This window comes from Danio rerio, chromosome 17 (genome assembly GCF_052040795.2).
Source record: "Danio rerio strain M-AB ecotype USA chromosome 17, GRCz13ab, whole genome shotgun sequence".
Taxonomy (NCBI): Eukaryota; Metazoa; Chordata; class Actinopteri; order Cypriniformes; family Danionidae; genus Danio; species Danio rerio.
The window spans coordinates 44178142-44198823 of record NC_141037.1 but is presented as its reverse complement, the minus strand read 5'-3'; the positions used below and the strand labels follow the sequence as shown (position 1 = coordinate 44198823).

General features: G+C 33.4%; 2 protein-coding genes across 7 annotated transcripts in view; one reads left to right on the top strand and one right to left on the bottom strand.

Annotated features, from left to right (window-relative positions):
- Nucleotides 1-14893, bottom strand: part of babam2 (BRISC and BRCA1 A complex member 2) — a 182460-nt gene extending 167567 nt beyond the window's left edge. For 2 of the 3 annotated variants that reach the window (XR_015512552.1, NM_001017777.1), the window contains 3 exon segments: nucleotides 14812-14889; nucleotides 12119-12270; nucleotides 4353-4429 (listed from right to left, as the gene is read on the bottom strand). Coding sequence is in view for 2 of the 3 variants with exons in the window: in NM_001017777.1 (NP_001017777.1) it covers nucleotides 4353-4429; nucleotides 12119-12255 (214 nt within the window). In the remaining variant the exon portion in view is untranslated. 3 annotated transcript variants of the gene reach the window in all.
- Nucleotides 14894-15092: 199 nt separating this feature from the next.
- The window catches only part of rbks (ribokinase), an 82601-nt gene continuing 77011 nt past the window's right edge, over nucleotides 15093-20682 (top strand). For all 4 annotated transcript variants that reach the window (XR_015512523.1, XR_015512524.1, XR_015512522.2 and 1 more), the window contains 2 exon segments: nucleotides 15093-15183; nucleotides 19003-19061. Coding sequence is in view for 1 of the 4 variants with exons in the window: in NM_001002117.1 (NP_001002117.1) it covers nucleotides 19006-19061 (56 nt within the window). In the remaining 3 variants the exon portion in view is untranslated.

Sequence of the window (20682 nt, the reverse complement as noted above, 5' to 3'; positions counted from 1 at the left end):
TCCCTAAATATCTTTTTAAATTATTTAAAGTCTTACCTAAAAAAAATACTGTGAATGTTTCGTGCAATTTTTACTTCACACGCTCAGAAATAAGCGTGTCACTGGGGTGGTACATGAGACGATAACCGTTTTCAAGGTATACCGCGGTTTGGAAAAGTTTAAAACCGCCAACATTTTCTGTAATACCGTTCCTAAAATAAGAGTATGATTTTTTATTTACTTTTTTTGTTTGTTTTTTTAGGACAACAGTATCTAGCAGAAAAAAATATCCAAAGATGCTGTTTTAAGTTGTAAAGAAATCAGTGTTTTTGAAGATAATGAAGACAGCAGAAGTAAATGATTCATTAGAATTATTCAGCCTGACATGTTTACTGCTTCAAAATAGTATAAATCTTTCAAAAAATTAAATATATTGTTCTCAAAGAGGAAAAAAAGTTTTAGTTTTTTTTACCTGGACATTTAAAGAGAAAATATTTTAGAGCAGTAATTACAATATCGTGAAACCATGATATTTTTATCCAAGGTTATCATACCCAAGCTTAGTGGTTCCTTTTCAAACGATACACATTTGTACTTAAAGAGTCCATATTGGTACATAAGAAGCTTATATTACCTAAAATTTTTTTAGTGGTACACTATTGTACTTTCTAGGAACTACGTAGCATTAAGGTAATAATAAAGACCCTTTAGGTACAATTGTGTAGCTTTTAAATAGGTACCACCCCAGCTCATGTACCTTTATTTCTAAGAGTGCACGATACTTTATGTATGTGTATTTTTTTATTTAAAACTTTTTATGCTGCCATTTAAGCCAGAACCCCTGGTAGAAGAGATGCATATCTTAATGGGGAAATCCTGGTAAAATAAAGGATAAATAAATAAAACAAACCCTTCAATGACACTGAGGAGAAGTCTTTAATTTAGTTTTGTGTGCAAAAAACTTTTCTGTAGCTTTATCATTTTCCAATCAAACCACTGAAGGCATGTGGTCTTTATTAAAATATTATTATTTTTTTTATATGACAATTTATATTTTTGATTGTCTGCAGAAGTAACTACTGTTATAAAATGACTTGCCTAATTACCCTAATTAAGCTTTTGAATCACACTTTGAATTTGAATGTTTGTATTTAAAAAAATATCTACTAAAATATTCTGAGCTGTCATCATAGCAAAGATAAAATTAATCGGCTATTAGAAATGAATGATTAAAACTATTATGTTCAAAAATCTTCTTTCCATTAAACAGAAATTGGGGGAAAAAGGTTGCTAATATTCAGGAGGGCTAATAATTCTGGTTTTAACTACATATATTATTTTCCTCCCTGCAAAGGAAAGAGAAATAAATACAATATAATAAAAATATTAAACAAACTGTGCTTTTAGCATCTTCACCGTAAGAAAAACACTTTAGCTACAAAAGTCTTCATTTAAGAGCAAAGAGGGATTTTCTCATTGTTTTATTAATCATGATAAAACAGGCGGCAGCTGTGCTCTGTCGCTTTAATGGTTTTGCTTTCACGTGTCTTTTGATTCTCAACTCGTTTGTTTATTACAAAATGAGGGTTAATAGGAATAATCACTAAACACCGTGTTTTGACACCTATTTGGACATTAAAGCGCTCACGTTAATGACTTTAGATGTGTGTGCTCTCTGCTGTCACAATGTGCGAACGAGACCAAGTGCAGACCGCATGCTTCTGACTGTCTGCGCACCGCACACACATAAGGATGAGGTCTTTCGCGCTTTTAAGAGCAACAAGTGAGGACAACTAGACAGGGGGCGGTAAATAATGGAATAATCGTTTATCTCGATTAATGGTTTTTCATAATCGTTAGAAGCCATAATCGGATTTTCGATTAATTGAGCAGCCCTAAGAATGAGTAATTAATAAGCAAACTATCTTTTTGGGTGAACTAACACTTTAAAAGTATAAATATTAGTGACAGTTTCCTTTGCAAAAATGAGCAACACAATGTTAAACAATAACTCTCACAAACTCAATAGATTACAAATGCACAGTGCTCATTAAACACAAAATATCATTAGTGTTTGTCACCTCCGCTTTAATGAGGTTTAGTCAATCACTTCATAGCACTCTCTTGATACATCCCAGAGCTGAATTTGATAAGAACATGTCAGAAATTACACACACACAGAGGCTCTCCGAACAGAAGCCAAACAAAAGCTACCATGATGCTTTGTCATCTACAGTAAGATGCAGGATTTGGGGAAAAGTCAATTATATAAGCACTGGGGGATGGGGGAGGATAGATTTTCTTCATCATCGAACGATAAGAGGAAATTATTTCAAACACTTGACTGATTTAAGAGAATTTGAAATGAAAACCTAATTATGTAAGTTATTAAAAGCTTACTTTTCTTGGAAAACTGTTTAATAAACAACACACCGTGCCCGCAGAGATGGAGTGGCGTTAAATTTGAAACAAGGTTCATGTGTTTCACAACAATTTACTTTACAATTTGATCATCTTGCTATGCCAAATCTTGATTTTGGTTTTATTTTTTTTTTTTTTTTGGGGGGGCATTTTAGCCTTTATTAGATAGGACAGTATTGAGACAGGAAGCAAAGTGGGAAAGAGTGAGGGGGGTAGGTTCAAGAACGAACTCGGGACGCCCTGGTGTGCTTCTGTACCATATGTTAGCACGGTAACGACAAGGCTATTGTGCCGATATTTTGGTTTTATTTTGATGAATTGTGCTGTCCTATTCTACAGTATTTCACAAACATCAATGCTTTATAGAGTTTCTGTTAGTGGGAGTATATTAACAGGCACGATGTTGGAAAAATCTGACATTGTGTTTGTGAAGTTTACCTGAATACTTAGCCCCCTGTTTATTTTTTCCCCCAATTTCTGTTTAGTAGAGAGAAGATTTTTTTCAACACATTTCTAAACATAATAGTTTTAATAACTAATTTCTTACAACTGATATATTTTATTTTCCTCCATGATGACAGTGAATATTATTTTACAAAATAGTTTTCAAAACACTTGTAATCAGCATAAAGCGACATTTAAAGGCTTAACTAGGTTAATTAGGTTAACTAGGCAGGTTAAGATAACTAGGCAGGTCATTGTATAATGATGGTTTGTTCTATAGCTTAAAAAGGCTAATAATTTTGACCTTAAAATGGTTTTTAAACATTTTAAACTGCTTTTATTTTAGCGGAAATAAAACAAATAAGACTTCTCCAGAAGAAAAAAAATATTATGAGACATAATGTAAAAATTTCCTTGCTCTATTAAACATCATTTGGCAAAGATTAAAGATAAACCCAATCATTTTGCTTTCAGACAATTTGTACGATTTGTGTAAGATTTAAGATTTTAAGTGGCAAATGTAGTGTGCATTAATAATATATTACACCTCCGAATGTACTGTAACATGACAAATCTGTCCTGTAAGGATGCACAAAATATTGTTTCAGCATAGATATCATAATGTATGCATCCGCAATAGTCATATCGCATAAATATGCAATGTTGAGATTAAAGTATTTAGGCACAAAGATTTAATAAAATTTGCTTTGATTTTTTTTTTTTTTTTGATTTTTTAATTATTTCCAAATTGATGTTTAACAGAGCAAAAAAAAATTCACAGTATATCTGATTTTTTTTTTTTTTTCTGGAGAAAGTCTTATTTGTTTTATTTCAGCTAGAATAAAAGCAGTTTTTAATTTTTATAAACCATTTTAAGGTCAAATTATCAGCCCCTTTAAGCCATATTTTTGATAGTCTACAGACCAAACCATCATTATACAATAACTTGACTAATTATCCTAACCTGCCTAGTTAACCTAATTAACCTAGTTAATGCTTTAAATGTCACTTTAAGCTGTATAGAAGTGTCTTGAAAAATATCTAGTCAAATATTATTTTCTGTCATCATGGCAAAGATAAAATAAATCAGTTATTAAAAATGAGTTATTGAAACGATTATGTTTAAAAATGTGTTGAAGAAATCTTCTCTGTTAAACAGAAATTAGGGGAAAAAATAAACAGGAGGGCTTATAACTCAGGAGGGATAATAATACTGACTTCAACTGTATATAGAACAATATTTAGTTGAGATACAACTATTTGTAAATCTGAAATCTGAGGATTCAAAAAAAATGTAATTTAAGTTTTAATAAATTTACACAAGGAAATTCACTAAATATATTCATGGAACATGATTTTTGGCATAAAAAGGTCAATAATTTCCAAAATATATACCCGTGCAACATGAAAAACCAGGGTCACATAGTCATTTATATAAGAACAATAATAATGCCAGCATAACTACTCGTGTAATCTGCAGTTTGTTTATATAAAGAAATGCTACTTACATTTGAGAGTCTCTCCAGCATATGGAATATGAAGTTTAAATCTGTCACAGCAAGGACCGGGCATCAGTGATGTGCAGCTAAAAGAAAATGAAAAACAAAAATATCAGTGTCAACTTGATAATTGTGCACGTCATGGTCACTAGCTAGATATCCCACCAGACATACTAGTGGACACTCTACACCTCATAACAGCCAAATGTACCTCACACCTGATTTACATGATGAAAAACACCTGCAGCCAATTTGCACTAACATATCAGCAGCACTTAAAAAGACATTGTGCTGAGTACTGGTTTATGTTATGGACTTTATCAAGCAGCTTCCCTGTGTTCCTGTGTTTTGCCTTGTCTGCCTTGTTTTTGTATTTTTGCACTGCCTTTGGATCAATGATTGTTTGCCGCCTGCCCCAACTTATGCTTGCTTTTTGGAATACTCTTGTGGATTACCTGTGTTTTACTGTTTGCTTCTGCCTCGACCATCCTCCCTTTGAAGGTGATGCATGTACAACAACAGCAACAATAAACAACAGCATAAACTACTATGGAATCCATAACCTCAGGTACTGATTATGTGCTTTATTTAGTGTTAAATGCTACCAATATAAGTTTGAATACCATTTAATATAACATTTATTGTCATAATTAAAGCAGAAGCAGATAGTTTGAATTGAAAATAAAATAAACATATAGCTTGAAATTGAACATTCGATATCAGTCAGTCATCATGTACTTTTAATAATGTTAAAGTTGTTTATATGCATTAATTAGATTCTAAACCTTACAATCTTGTTAGAGTGCAGAGAACTAGTCTGAGCATCTGAAAGACTGTATTTAAATGTTTTGTGTGTGCGTTCGCATGTGTTTGTGTGTGTGTGTGTGTTTGTGTATTCTATTATGTTCTGATCTACAAAACCTTTGTCCTGTGCAGTAAGATAGAAACTCAAACCTTAAATTAAATCCATTTTAATCATAATCCACAAATACATTGATGCATGTACATTTTCTTTAAATAGTGTGTATAAGAATTCAAACTGAATAGAATTGTCTGACTTTTAATACATTTGAATTCTATAAATAAAATAACTTTTCTAATTCAATGTGACAAAATAAACGTCCTCTAAGGCTATTCATTTCACAATCAGTCATTGTTTAATAAAAAACAACACAATATGTTTCTGCCTTTGTTAATCTCGTTAACCCAGTCAAAATAAGCATTGACTAAGTGCTATCTGTCATCTTTAATCATTTCTGAGCATGACTACAGTATGGCCACATTCAGAGCAATATGTTTTATGTTAAAATGCTTATTGTCAAATAATATTATCATTATGATTGTTTCGTAAAGAATGCATGCGTTACATTTTCGCTTTAGGAAACAGCTGCAGGGCAAACACAATAAAAACTTTACAATACAGAGGAAACTGATTGCTCAACCATCAACTACGAAAAAGAATTTTTTTTACGTTTATTCTCTATTCTACTCTACACCTACTGGCCACTGGTGCACCTTTACTAATACCAAGTTGGACCTCCTTCAAGGCATAAATTCAACAAGGTACTATAAATAATCCTTAGAGATTTTTTTTTCTCCATATTGAAATGTTAGCATCATACAGTTGCTGCAGATTTGTCAACTTCACATCAATCATTTGAATCCCCTGTTCCACCACTTCTCAAAGGTGCCCTATTGGATTGAAAATTGTGTTTATGGAGGCCATTTGAGTCCAGTGAACAAGTTTGAGATGATTCCATCTTTAAGACACGGCGCGTTATCCTGCTGGAAGTAGCCATCAGAAGATGGGTACACTGTGGTCATAAGGGGATGGACATGGTCAGCAACAATACTCAGGTGGGCTGTGGTGCTGATAAGATGCTCAGTTGGTACTAATGAGACCAAAGTCTGTCAAGAAAATATCCCCCACATTAATACATCACCACCACCACCACCACAAGCCTGAACCATTGAAACAAAGCAGTATGGATCCATGCTTTCATGTTGTGGATGCCAAATTCTGACCCTACCATCCAAATGTCGCAGCAGAAATCGAAACTCATCAGACCAGGCAGCGTTTTTCCAATCTTCTAATGTTCAATTTTGATGAGACTGTGCCAATTGTAGCATGGTTCTTGTTCTAAGGCTGACAGGAGCTGCAATGCGGTGTGGTCTGCTGCTGTAGCCCATCTGCCTTAAGGTTTGACGTGCTGTGCGTTCAGAGATTCTCTTCTGTCTACCTCGATTGTAACGAGTGGTTATTTGTGTTACTGTTGCCTTTGTATCTGCTTGAACCAATCTGGACATTCTCCTCTGATATCGACTAGGCATTTGCACCTCAATGGATATTTTCTCTTTTTAGGACCATTCTCTGTAAACCCTAGAGTAGGTTGTGTGTGAAAATTCCAGTAGATCAGCAGTTTCTGAAATACTCAGACCAGCCCGTCTATCACCAACAACCATGTCATATCCAAAGTCACTTAAATCACCTTCTTCTCCATTCTGATGCTCGTTTTGGACTGCAGAAGATCATCTTGACCATATCTACATGCCTAAATATACATTGAGATGCTACCATGTGATTGACCGATTAGAAATTTGCATTAACAGGCAGTTAGACACCTAATAAAGTGGTCGGTAAGTGTATATCTGTTTTATTATATAATTATATTAATTATATATTGCCAAAGGCAGATCCCTCTGCTCTAACAAAGCACAATGCCTGATGAAACAAGCCAAAAAAATGTGTGTGAGAGATTATTGCCATAAGTTATGGGACACAAATCCAAATCATTGAATTCAGGTGTTACTGTACCTCAACCCAATTGAACACCTTTGGAATGAATCAGAGCAGAGACTGCGAGTCAGGCCTTCTTATCCAACATTAGTTCCTGACCTCACAAATGTGAAGAATGGTCAAAATTTCCCATAAACACTTTCCTAAACCTGATGGAAAGCCTTCCCAGAAGAGCTGTTATAGTCGCAAAGGGTGGGCTGACTCCACATTAAGCCCTACGGATTAAGATTGGGATGGCATTAAAGTTCATACGCATGTTAAGGCAGTTCTGTCATGACAACCCTGTGAGGGATTTATGGTAATGAATGTTGATGGCAATAAGGCAATGTTGATGTGTTTGGTCTTAGCAGTGTAGATCTGCTATGCTGATGCTGCTGCTGGTTTGATTGTTGGTGCAGATCAGGTACTGACACTTGGTACTGGCATAATGTCTAAGATAACAGACATAACCTTCCATAGCAGATCTATACACAGGTGGAGCTGGGGTGGAGGTGGGTAACTGAAAACATGGTGCTGTGCTGATTGATATTTCATATAACACTGATGTATTTAAACGCTGAGGAACAATCTCATTGGCTGGTGAGATAGCATCCAATAACCTTCACTGTGTAGTTGACGATGTGGTTGGAGGCACATTGGATAGGACTTATCGCACCTACAGGGTTTTGTACACAGACTTTTGAATATGTACTTAAATACTTGACAATATATATATTATATATATATATACTGAAAAAAATTCAGAGGGAGGCTAACAATTCTGTACATGCATATACAGAAGTATGAAAAAGAGTTTGCCCTTACTGATTTCTTATTTTTTGTATGTTTGTCACATTTTAATGTTTCAGAACATAAAAATGTGACTATTAGTCAAGGACAACACAAGTAAACACATAATTCAGTTTCGAAATTGAGGGGGGGGGGGGGTAATTAAGGGGAAACTAAATGCAGAACAATATAGCTCTGTGTGAAAAAGTGTTGGGCCCTAAACCTAATAACTAATTTGGCCACCCCTAGCAGCAACAACGGCAATCAAACATTTTCAGCTTTTTATTTAGTCATTTATTTTGGCCCACTAATATCAGAATTGTTGTAATTCAACCACATTGGAGAGTTTTTAAACATGAACCCTCTTTTAAAAATCACGCCATAGCATCTCAATTGGATTCAGGTCAGAACTTTGACTAGGCCACTCCAAAGTCTTCATTTTAATTTGTTTCAGCTATTCTATTCAGAAGTGGAGTTGCTAGTTGTAACGAGGAGACTGACACGGAGGGATCCATTATGCAGTATTTATTGATCACAATCTTACTCAAACACACAATATGCACCTGGGTGCACACACATCCACAGTAGTAGTAATGGTTTCAGGAATGACGGTGAACAGACACAGAGTGAGTTACCAGGCATGGGTCGAAGGCAAGGGGCGTGATTCAGAGTCCGTGAAACAGGCTTGGGTTGAGGGCAGGCAGCGAGAATCAGAGTCCGTATATCAGGCGAGGGTCGTGGGCAGGCAGAAGGCGAAGCAGAGTCAGAAACAGGAGTCGTACACAAGAGATCAGGCTGGATATAACGCTCAGTAATGCTGGCCGGGGCTGAACAAGACTTCGCACTGACTGAGTGTTTGAGTGCGGCTTATAAGAGGTACGTGGGTCGTTAGCTAGATTCAGATCAGGTGTATGCACAATCAGCGTAAATGGATGATGTAATGCTAGAAGTCCGGAGATGGTGGCCTCTGCTGGCCAGCGAGGGGAATGACCGGGACCGAGTCAGTGACACTAGTGTGCTTTGGACCATTGTTTTGCTGCTGAACAAAAGTTTGAATCTGCTTGAGGTCTCTAAAAGATGGCAGAACATTTTCCTTCATGATATTTTAATACACAGCTGAATTCATGGTTCCTTTTATCACAAGTATCCACAGACCAGCACAATGCATCCCCAAATTTTACTGTTGGTATGATGCTCTTTTTCTTAAATACAATGTTATTTTATGCCACACATAATGAGACACACACCTTCCAAAAAGTTAAACTTTTACACTGAAGGATTCGGATTTCTGCTTTCCAGTTCATCTCATCATGGACCAACGTTTATCCTTTTCATCATCCTGTTTCTTAGTATTTAACTGTGAATTGATTTTAATTAATGAATAAGTTAACACATTGCTTAATAAAGGAATGTTCAGTGCATTTGCCTGTCTCTTTATACCTATTTTCAGGAGCCAGCAAACTAGGTCAGAGGTCATGGAGATCTTGAGTGGAACTGAGGACTGGAAACAACTGTTTCTATTGTTATTTCTAGGAGTTAATACTGTCGAAAAAAGTGATTTTGTTATAGTTTTACGGTTAAATCTTTTAAAGTGATTCTACTTTTTATTCAAGATAGACTTTGTGTAGTAAGAATATAACTGCCTGAATGTAGATTATACCAGTTTTTAACCAGTTTTGATAAAGACGGCTGACGGTACACTCAGCCTTGGATAAGAAACAGATTATACTTTAAGTGTGTGTGTTCTATTTGATTGTTGATCCGTTTCACAGGTCTGGAGTCAGCTCTAATGAGTCTAAAGGGTGTCTGACGTTTATGTTTAGATATTGTTCAGAATTGTACGCACGAACCTCACATGGAAATGTTCCTAGTCTATCTGTGTTTTAACCAATCAGGTTAGAACACCTATATGTATGACGCAGTTAATGACGTTATGTGAGAGTATAATTGTTATTGATTGGTGATTGTAAGCAGAGCGGCCTAGGAACTCATTGAGAGTGTTGAAGCTGGCTTCTGCGAATGAAACTGCAAACTATCTTCAGTAAACTTAATTTATTTTTTTTTTTAAATCTCTGACTCCGGCTCTTCTTCACCAACCAGACTGGTCATTCTTTGGGTTAAACTATAAACTATCCCTACAACACAATCTAGTCAATCCACAGAGTATTTTCCCAAAACTCTTGGAGATCATCAAGCTGTCACTGTGGTACACTGCTGCCCCAAGGTTTTAGAAACGGCTTTATAAACTTTTCCAGACATGTTAGATCTCAATTATTTTCTTTTTCATTTGTTTCACAGCAAAATCCTCTGAGTAAAATATACTCAGTTCAGAGAGTAATTGGTCCCTCTTTATAACAAGGCAAACAGGTTAGTAATAAGTAAAGCTGCTGTTTGTGGAGTTGCTTATTGATCAAGTTTATTCTCTGCTGAGAGATTCAATATATTAAATGTCAGGCTGTGACTGAAGTCAGTTGTAGTTTTGTGTTTCTTTTCTGCTTCTGCTTAATAACAGCAGATGTTCATCATCAGTTCTCAATTATCACCTAATTAATCATTTCTTCGGCTGTTTCTCAATATGCGTTCTTCAGTGATCTTGCGTCCTCATGTTCTCGTGAAACGTCATCATCAGCTGCCTAAGTTCAGTTCCAATACTCAAGACCGCAAGTATGGAGGACACGTGAAACTTCCCGGATGTGTTCTTAATATTGAGGACGCACTGATGCAGACTTAAGCACCGAACTCGCTCTGGAAGTCCCAGAAGTCATTGCGACTGAAGGTGGGAATCGCTGCATTTTATCTAGATTTATTATTAAAGTTCATAGATATGATATATTTACCTCAGTAGTTTCCCTAAATGAAACGGTGAAAGTAAACATTACCATGGACATCTTAATAAAGGAATAAACACATTAAGGGTGTTTGTTTGCTGAAATTCGTATTAAAATCTGTTTTATTTATATTGTGCAACATATATTTATAATGTTTTTATGCAAAGTATATATTTTGAAAAGGGGAAAAACAATAAATCGGTGTATGAAGGCTGTAATGTTTACCATTTAAAACACGTGAAGGTCATGTGACCATCAGGAAGAACGCAGCATCTCAATTCTCAAAGGACGCGTTCTCTGCCCTCGCGCTCTCCTGAGTTCGTTCTTCCGAGGACACCTGGCAAGACCGGTCTCCACAAGAACACAAGTCCGTTCTCTGCGTTCTTGGAATTGAGAAACAGCCTTCGTCTCATTAACTTTAGGAAGTTTAATCCAATTTAGAGAGGGACCAAACACTACAGTTGTACCCAATACTACAGTACCCAATTTCTGTTTATCAGAGAACTTTTTTCAACATATTTCTAAACATAATAGTTTTAATAACTAATTTCTAATAACTGATTTGTTTTATCTTTGGCATGATGACATTAAATATTATTTTACTAGATATTTTTTAAGAGACTTCTATACAGCTTAAAGTGACATTTAAAGGTTTAACTAGGTTAATTAGGTTAACTAGGCAGGTTAGGGTTATTAGGCAAGTTATTGGTTAACGATGGTTTGTTCTGTAGATTATAAAAAAAATATTTAGCTTAAAGGGACTAATAATTTTGACCTTTATCTGGCTTTTAAAAAATTTAAAACTGTTTTTATTGTAGCTGAAATAAAACAAATAAGACTTTCTCCAGAAGAAAAAAATATTATCAGACAGACTGAAAATTTCATTGCTCTGTTAATCATCATTTGGGAAATATTTTAAAATAGAATAAAAATTAAAAGGAGGGCTAATAATTCAGACTTCAACGGTATCTAAACTGAGTAAATTTTACTTGGAGGATTTTGCGGTGTAGAATTTCTTTGGATCTCGAAATGATGCAAAGATTTTGAGGATCTTTTGGTCTACTTCACATTGTCAGGCAGGTTGTATTTAAGTGATTTCTTGATTGCACACAGGTATGGCATTAATTATAACTGGCATTTGGCCAGAGAAACTGAAATTAATTGTAATAAACCAGACTTAAGTTATGTTTTAATGGGGGGGATAAAGGCATACAGTGGCCAAGAATAAGATCCTTAATGATCATTGCTGGAAAGTCCCTTCAGTTTTCTAGAATTCTGATTAAGGTTATATTAAAGAAATTACTCATATCAACATAGACAACCTACAATTACGCTGTTCTCCAAAAGTTATCTATTTTTTGTAGAGTTCACAGAACACTCACCCACTCTTGAGGTCAGTAATCCGGAGACAGCTGGATGAATCCAAACCAACCCGTCCATTCCTCACTATAGAGCAGAGTAAAGGCCGCAGCTCAGGAGAAATACGGCTCAATGCCAACTCTGGAGAGAGACTATTCATCTTCCCAACAAGGCTCTGTCAATAATAACAATAATACATTTTTAACACAAAGTAATTCTTTGAGTTGTGTACAAAAATATAGAAACATATATAGGCAAATACAGAAAACAAAACAAGTATAAGCAAATACGATGAACAAAAATATGCCATGCAGATAAATACATACAATAACAAATCAAATGTACATACATGTAATAAAAAAATGGAAAACACAAACATTTAAAAACATCTGTCAGCCATACAGTGACTGTTGAATAAATCTTAATCATAAGGATTATATGAATTAAGGTATTCTTCTTCCTTTTTTTCTTCTTTTTATTACCATATTATAATTATTTGGCTTCCCAAAAACAGTGTGAATCATGTAGACTGAGACACAATCACATTATGACTGAGTCAATGTAAAAAAAACTGTTACTCTGTTAAATTTGGACACTGAAAATGAGCTGAAGCTTCTATTCCTGAATAATCAAAGTGTTTACGACTGACAAGTTTAACTTTAAAATGTTGAACTCCATGATGTCCCTAGATCTTTATTTGGTACTGTGTTCTACATCCAAAATGTCCAGAGGGAAACATTATCATGTTGTTAAAATGAGCATTTTTCTCTGCCTCATATGTTTATGTTCACGTTTTTCACTTTAAAGGCAATGAAAAGAACTTATTCTTTACTATAAAAGTAAAATTTCGAGCCTACAGACAAGAGTTGGATAAAAATGCTAATTTTAGAAGAAAGATTTTGATAGTTGAAGTCATTATTGTTTGCCCCTCTGTATTTTTAAGCCCCGCTCCTTATATTTTTCCCTCAATGTCTGTTTAATGGACAGCTTTTTTTGAACACATTTCTAAACATAATAGTTTTAAGAAATCATTTAAAAAAATATATAAAATATAAAGCTTAAAGGGGCTAATAATTTTGGCCTTAAAATGGTTCTTTAAAAATTAAAAACTGCTTTTATTCTAGCCGAAATGAAACAAATAAGACTTTTTCCAGAAGAGAAAATATTGAAACATGAAACATACAGTGAAAATTCCTTTGCTCTGTTAAACGTCATTTGGGAAATATTTAAAAAAGAAAAAAAATTCAAAGGGGGCAAATAATTCTGACTTTTAACTGTATATTAAATTAATTTTTAAATATAATTAATATCACCTGGCGGCAAGTCAGGTCAAGTTATTTTTTATTTGTATAGTGCTTTTACATTGTACCGTACATTGTGTAACTGAAGAAGAATAGAGATTAAAAAGCCACAACAATATTTCTAGTTGTGGAAAAACTCCAGCATTTCATATTTTTGAGACATATTAAACAATTTTTATATGCCTACAACACTATTTAAAATAGCAAGGTGATAGTTTTCTGTTAGTTTGATTTAAGCTTTCTAAATTGTGTTTTCAAAAGTTAGATTCAAACTTTTGAACAACACGTACTAATCAAAATCAAATTGATTTTCCAAATAATGATAACAACAATAAACATTTATGACATAAAATATGTTTATTAATAACTTAATAAACAGTACATGTAATGTTCCTCTATGATCACTTTTTAAAAAGTAACTGAACAAAATAGTAATATGGCTTTTCGTTATAGGATTTTGGTTTTAAAGTCTAGTTATTTTCTATCCACATTTGTGTTTGCCTGCTTTATTATATATTTAATGTTGGTTTATTATTTATTTAACTGGAATGTGGTTTGTACAACTGAGCTGTATATAAATGTTTGTTTGTAAACCTTTTAAACCATGGCTGCCTTTTTGTGCATTAATAACTGACTGTTGAACTCACCCAAGCACATTAATACTGTGTGTGGTTAAAGATTTGTCACACTTTAAAATGTATGAATGCCATTGGATTAGAAGACAACTAGATATGTGTAAAACTGTATAAGATATACATACAAAAATAAAAGATTATATGTCTTGAAAACTGTCCCTAAACAATATTTGTTTTCAACTTGTTGATTTGAAATACCAGTGGGTCACTTATAGTGATTTTATAATGTCAGTTTCTCTCACCACATTTGCATAATCCAAACTTTGGACAATTTATATACATAAATTGTATATAAAAAATATCTTACTTTGAACAATATTTCAAATCACTTATATACTTATTAAGTGTCTAGACGACTTATGTCACAATCACCATATTTTAAAAACGGGGGAAAAAAGAAACAGATCTCTTTGATTTCCACAGCATAAAATAAATAATATTGTTTATAGAGAAAAATAATTAAAAACGACTTCGCTGTGATTTTGAATTGATTATAACAAAGTTCTATTAAATGTGGTAAATGTTTCTAAATATTACTAAGACTTTCAAGCGGCTACTGTCAGACACAGAGAACATCAATGCTATCGCCGATATGCTTAATCGTGTTTTGTTTTGTGTTATTAAAATTTGTTTTGAAGCTGCAGATCGATGCTAACACACTGGCTAACATGCTAATCCAGCATTATCCACGGGTATTGTTAAGCCCCCCGTTTCTTTATGAGATATAGATTCGATACAAAAAAACATACAATAAAATTTAAATAAACGTGTTCTCTGTACCTTTTATGTGTATTATAGAAACAATTTTGAGTATGAACCCATGCCTTACTTCCGCAGCTTCTATTGAGGTTTGTTTATGGATGTTTATAAATATGCCTTATCATTTTACCACGGTGTTATTGAAGGACCACATAAATAATTAGTCTAATGTGTTTAGAAAAACAAGTTATTACACTTGGTTGAACGTCCTGCATGTAAATGCTTGCACACGTTTTTAAACTATAGCTAGTTATTCTTTTAAAGACAGGAGTATATGGAGACAGCTCTAGCGATCTTCTGATGTGTTTCTGTGCAGACTGACAGATATTAGACGTGGGTGCCGAGTACTGCACTGGCAGTTTAGATATATCGCTTTATTCAGTGGACAAATAGGTAATGTGTTAAAGATTATAACGTACAATATGCTTTTTAAGGCTGCTTAATCACACAAATGAAATGACTGATACTATAGCATTGCGTTTCTATTTTTGCTAACAGTCCAAGTATTAGTAGACTTTGACCACAATCACTTACCAGATAAAACAGCATAAACAAACACTTTAGCAAAATATTTGGTCAATTCTGCACAATGTGAATAAATATTATATTTTTTGTTTGCAAATATTTGATTTATTAGTATTGTCTTTATATGAATACTTTATTATTCTAAATAAATATATTTATTTGGCAGTCTGGCATATTGCATTGTATTACCATTACAGTGTATGCTTCATATATATATATACATATATATATATATATATATATATATATATATATATATATATATATATATATATATATATATATATATATATATATATATATATAGGCTGTGCGATTTTGGGAAAATATCTAATTGCAATTTTTTTTTTTTTTGACAGCGAATGCAAGTTGATTTACGATTTAATTCAAGGTTTAACTATTAGCAACAATTCAACAGCTTAAAAAAAATGACCTGTTTTTGTTTTGTGACTTTAAAACCAAAATATTTCCATTTTACAAACACAGTTTTCCTTGGATATTAACTCATATGTTAATGCTTCTCAAGCAGCAGATGCCACAATCCCACCTGTCAGTAATTTATCATAAGCGCAGTTCAGTTACACAATTCTGATTGGGCAGAACGAAAGTGTGCTCACTCAATTGGCTAGTTATAAAGCCCCTTTCAGATCATCCAATTTCTGCATTATTTTCTTGATCAGTGGGTGTCATGGCGAGTCGTAAATGACAAATGGACATCGTGGCAAGATTCAATCATTATTTCTCGTGTAATGTGGCATAGTTCACAACAACCAATACCATGTCTGCGATCCCTAGGAGAAAGTCTTGCATGTTTAATTTAATGAAACAGAGCAGGCTTCACCTGTTATTCGTTAACTAATCATATTTTGTAGAGATTTATTATATTATTATTTTATATCCCTACAAATTATTAAAGAATTTAAGGTGGTCATTTTCTTTGATTTGAACTTATAACAACTTTGATTTTAAAACTGTTTTTAAACTTAAACTGCTTTTAAATGTAAACTTTTCACCAACAAGTAATTATACTCAAATAGATTATCCTAATAATAATTAAAAAAATAAAATAATTGACATAAAATCTGTTTATTGATGAGTTGAGCTGATAGAAGATCCTATCGTCCATCGCCAATGGCTGATAGACAACACGATGCTGAGCCGGCATCGCCAATCCTCTGCCCCGCTTTCATCGCAAACTCGCTCGCAAAAATACTCAGGCCCCGTTTACACTATTACATCTTAGTGTTAAAATGGCATTTTCGACCGAAAATGATTCACATCCACGCTGTTTTTTATCTAGCATTTCTGAGCAGCCCTCCGTCAACTGAAAACGCGCATCATGTGACCACAGCCACACACGCTGTCATGCACTCGTCTGAGCTCCAGAGAGCAGTGCACGTCGGACAGTTTATCAAGGATGTACCGTTGGATCGCGTCTCACTATAGTTGAAATACATGATATTTAATTAACTAACAACTCTTCGGTCTTTTGAATCTACCTGGTAATGTGTCACAGCATCAGTACACTGCTTCAATACTTTACTTTCAGTACTTAGTAATTTTAGTGAAAACCTCAGATACTGTTGGTTGTGCACCTTTTTTACTGACCATGCTTGTGGACGCCGTTATAACGACACAGATCACTCTGCCTATTCATGCCTATTGATTCACAATTTAATTCAAGCTTTAAGCTGATTTTAATTCAACTCAAGCATCAGCTAAATAATCTGTAAGCTGTTGAAAGTGGCAACAACTCTGTGACAGCTCTTATAAATGACCGTTTTTTGTTCGGTGTCTGTGACTTTGAAACCAAAATATTCCCATATTACAAATGCAGTTTTCCTTGGATATTAATTTATCTATTAATGCTTCTGAAGCAGCAGACGCCATAATCCCACTTGTCATCGCTTTTCCTGTTGGTTTTCTTTTTTATTGTGGGCGTAGTTCAGTTGCGCAATTCTGATTGGGCAGAACGAAAGTGTGCACACTCAACTGGCTAGTTATAAAGCCTCGGTCAGATTACGCAATTTCGGCATTATTTCCTTGATTGTCGTGTCGTGTCGTGTCGTGTCGTGGGGAGTCGTAAATGACAAATGGACTTTGTGACAAGATTCAATCGTTTTTTATCGTGTAATGTGGCATAGTTCACAACAACCAATACCATGTGTGCGATCCCTAGCAGAAAGTCCAGCATGTTTAATTTTATGAAGCATAGTGGGCTGGTTTTAAAGCACTTGTTATTCGTTATTCTTGTTTACATATATACATATACTTTATAACATAGCAGAATATATGAAGTATAGTGGGCTGGTTTTAAAGCACTTGTTATTCGTTATTCTTGTTTACATGTATACATATATATAACATAGCAGAATATATGAAGCATAGTGGGCTGGTTTTAAAGCACTTGTTATTCGTTATTCTTGTTTACATGTATACATATATACTTTATAACAGCAGAATATATGAAGCATAGTGGGCTGGTTTTAAAGCACTTGTTATTCGTTATTCTTGTTTACATGTATACATATATACTTTATAACATAGCAGAATATATGAAACATAGCGGACTGGCGTGAAGCACTTTACCTCAGATTTTATTGTTGTCTACATATATATATTTTATATTGCAACCTTTTATAATTAACTAATCATATTTTGTAGAGATATATAATATAATTATTATTTTATATTCCTACAACATTATTTAAGATTATTAGGTGGTAAATTCCTTTGATTTAAACTTATAAAAACTTTGATTTCAAAACTGTTTTTAAACTTAAACTTAAACTGTTATTAAATTGAAACTTTTCACCAATAAGTACTTATTATACTCAAATGGATTCTCCTAATAATAATAAAAAAAAAATAAATAATTGACATAAAATCTGTTTATAAATGAATTAATAAACATTACATATAAAAGTGCATGTAATATTCCTCTATGAACAAAATAGATATGTGTGTGTGTGTGTGTGTATGTATATATGCCTCGCAGAAAGTCTAGCATGTTTAATTTTCTGAAACATAGCGGACTGGTTTTAAAGCACTTTACCTCAGATGTTATTCTTGTTTACATATATACATATATATTTTATATTAACTAATTGCAGCGCTTCAAATTGCGACTCAAATTCGATTAATTGCACAGCCCTAATATATATATATATATATATATATATATATATATATATATATATATATATATATTTTTTTTTTTTTTTTTTTTTAAACAAATATATATCCATTAAGGGTCATGCCTCAACTCCAAAACACTTGAAAGTATACTAACCACAGCAGCTGATTTGAATCTAAGAATGAGTAGAATGCAAACTGGACTTATTTTGGGAAAATCTAGGCTGCTTGATAGCCAGCGGCAGGCGTTTACAGTCCCCTGAGGCCTGCTAGGAGATTTGAGCAGATTAACACTACTATTCACATGCATTGCCTACACGCAAGGGATTGAATTAATGAAGGATTTCCATGGTTGTTGTCATCACACGATTCAGTCCTGAAATAATCATGCACATTAGAGCTTTAAATGTTCAATGTGGAGCACAACTATACCAGTATTTAACAACTGAACTGTTACTTTCTGAAATGTATTCTTAATTGTTGGTAATCTTGTTTAATAAATGTATGTCAAATGTTTTCATTTATTTTTTCTTTTTTTATTAATGAAATTAGGTCATGGCTGAAGACTTTAGTGTTGTCGTTGTGGGCTCTTGTATGACTGATTTAGTAAGGTAAGTCATCTAATGGTTTCAATTTTGTAATTTGGCAAGGGTAACTTTTAAAATGAGAGCACAAAAATGCCTTTGTCATTCATTACTCTGTTGTTGTTCAAGAAAATTGCAATAAATTGATGCGACAAAAAACAGTAGATAGGTACAGTATGTAATCATACTGTATATTCCCATGTCCTCTAATGAATTACAATATGATATGTGCATTATTTACAATTATGTTTGTCTATATTTTAATAATATATTTTGTAATCTGAATATTTGATAAATGATTTAAAAAGCCTTTATTTTACAGATGAGTTTATATTCCAGTTAATAATTTAACAAAAAAATAGCATTCCTTTATAAACCTAATGTTAACAGAACACTAATTAAGGGAAATTGTCACCCATAAAATGCATTTCTGTCACTGAAGGATTGAAGGTGATGATAATATAACACATTCAATTCCACCAATATGTGTTTTTTTTGGTTCATATTTATCATGCTAATATGACTCCCACACTACAAGTGGAACATCCCATTTGCAGAAGCCAGATTTTAAGGTTTTTAAATAACTCGGCATCTATATTTAAATAACCCTGAAAGGAATTAGCACTTCCATCAGGAACCAAATGAGGTCCAACAAAGGCAGATTTGAGGAACTGCCTTCTGTTGTGCCATCTCTGCCTATTATTAACATTTCCCCCAAGACCTGATTCACTGCTTACCGGTCACATTTGCCACAGGAACAATTTTTTTTCCTCTCATCATCAAGAGTGTCCTAGTCATATACAGTAGTAGTCACATAGTCAGTTTATCCAGCTCACGTGCATCGTGTGACTGAAATTTGACCTAAACATGCAGCTGTGCAGTCGGATATTATCCTGTATTTAAAATACACTGTTTAAAAAAATCACATATACATAAAAATCCTACTTGGCCTATTATTCAGAATGTCTGCAGTCTTAAAAAGTTTTAAAATGCCTTAAATTTCAAAAATAAAATTTTACTTAAATTCACTGAAATCTTGTCGTGTAGGTCTTAAAGCCTTTTAAACAGGTCTTCATTTTTCTTTGTTTATGTAAAGCTACCCAATCAATTCAACACATCTCCAAACACCAACAATACATCTCAATATAACCTTTAGCAAAACTCTATCTATATTTAATATTATAAAAGTTTGTTGTGCATACATTTAGTTTATTAAAGTTTTTATTTTTTAAGATGTTTTTTTTTTTATTAGTATGTATACAACTAGAGTCTGCTTGTTTTGACACGTTATTTAAATTATGTGGCTAAGAAAATAACTAATTAGAATTATTATTTTTTTATTTGGCAAACAAAAAACATATATACTCGGCCATTTAAAAAAAATCCTTAGCCCTATTTAAGTCTAAAATTACATTTTTGATGGTCTTAAAAGGTCTTACATTTGACTTAGTAAATCCTGCAGAAACCCTGATTATTAGTCTCGGACAATATTTGTACAATTGCAAGTGATGTGACTAAACATACAGGATAGCTGACTTAAATACAATACAATAAATGACAAGTGTTAAGAGTTTCTTCAAATTCTCACTCCAACATTTAGTCAGATGAACTTGATTCTTATATATTGAATCAATATCAGGATTCCTAT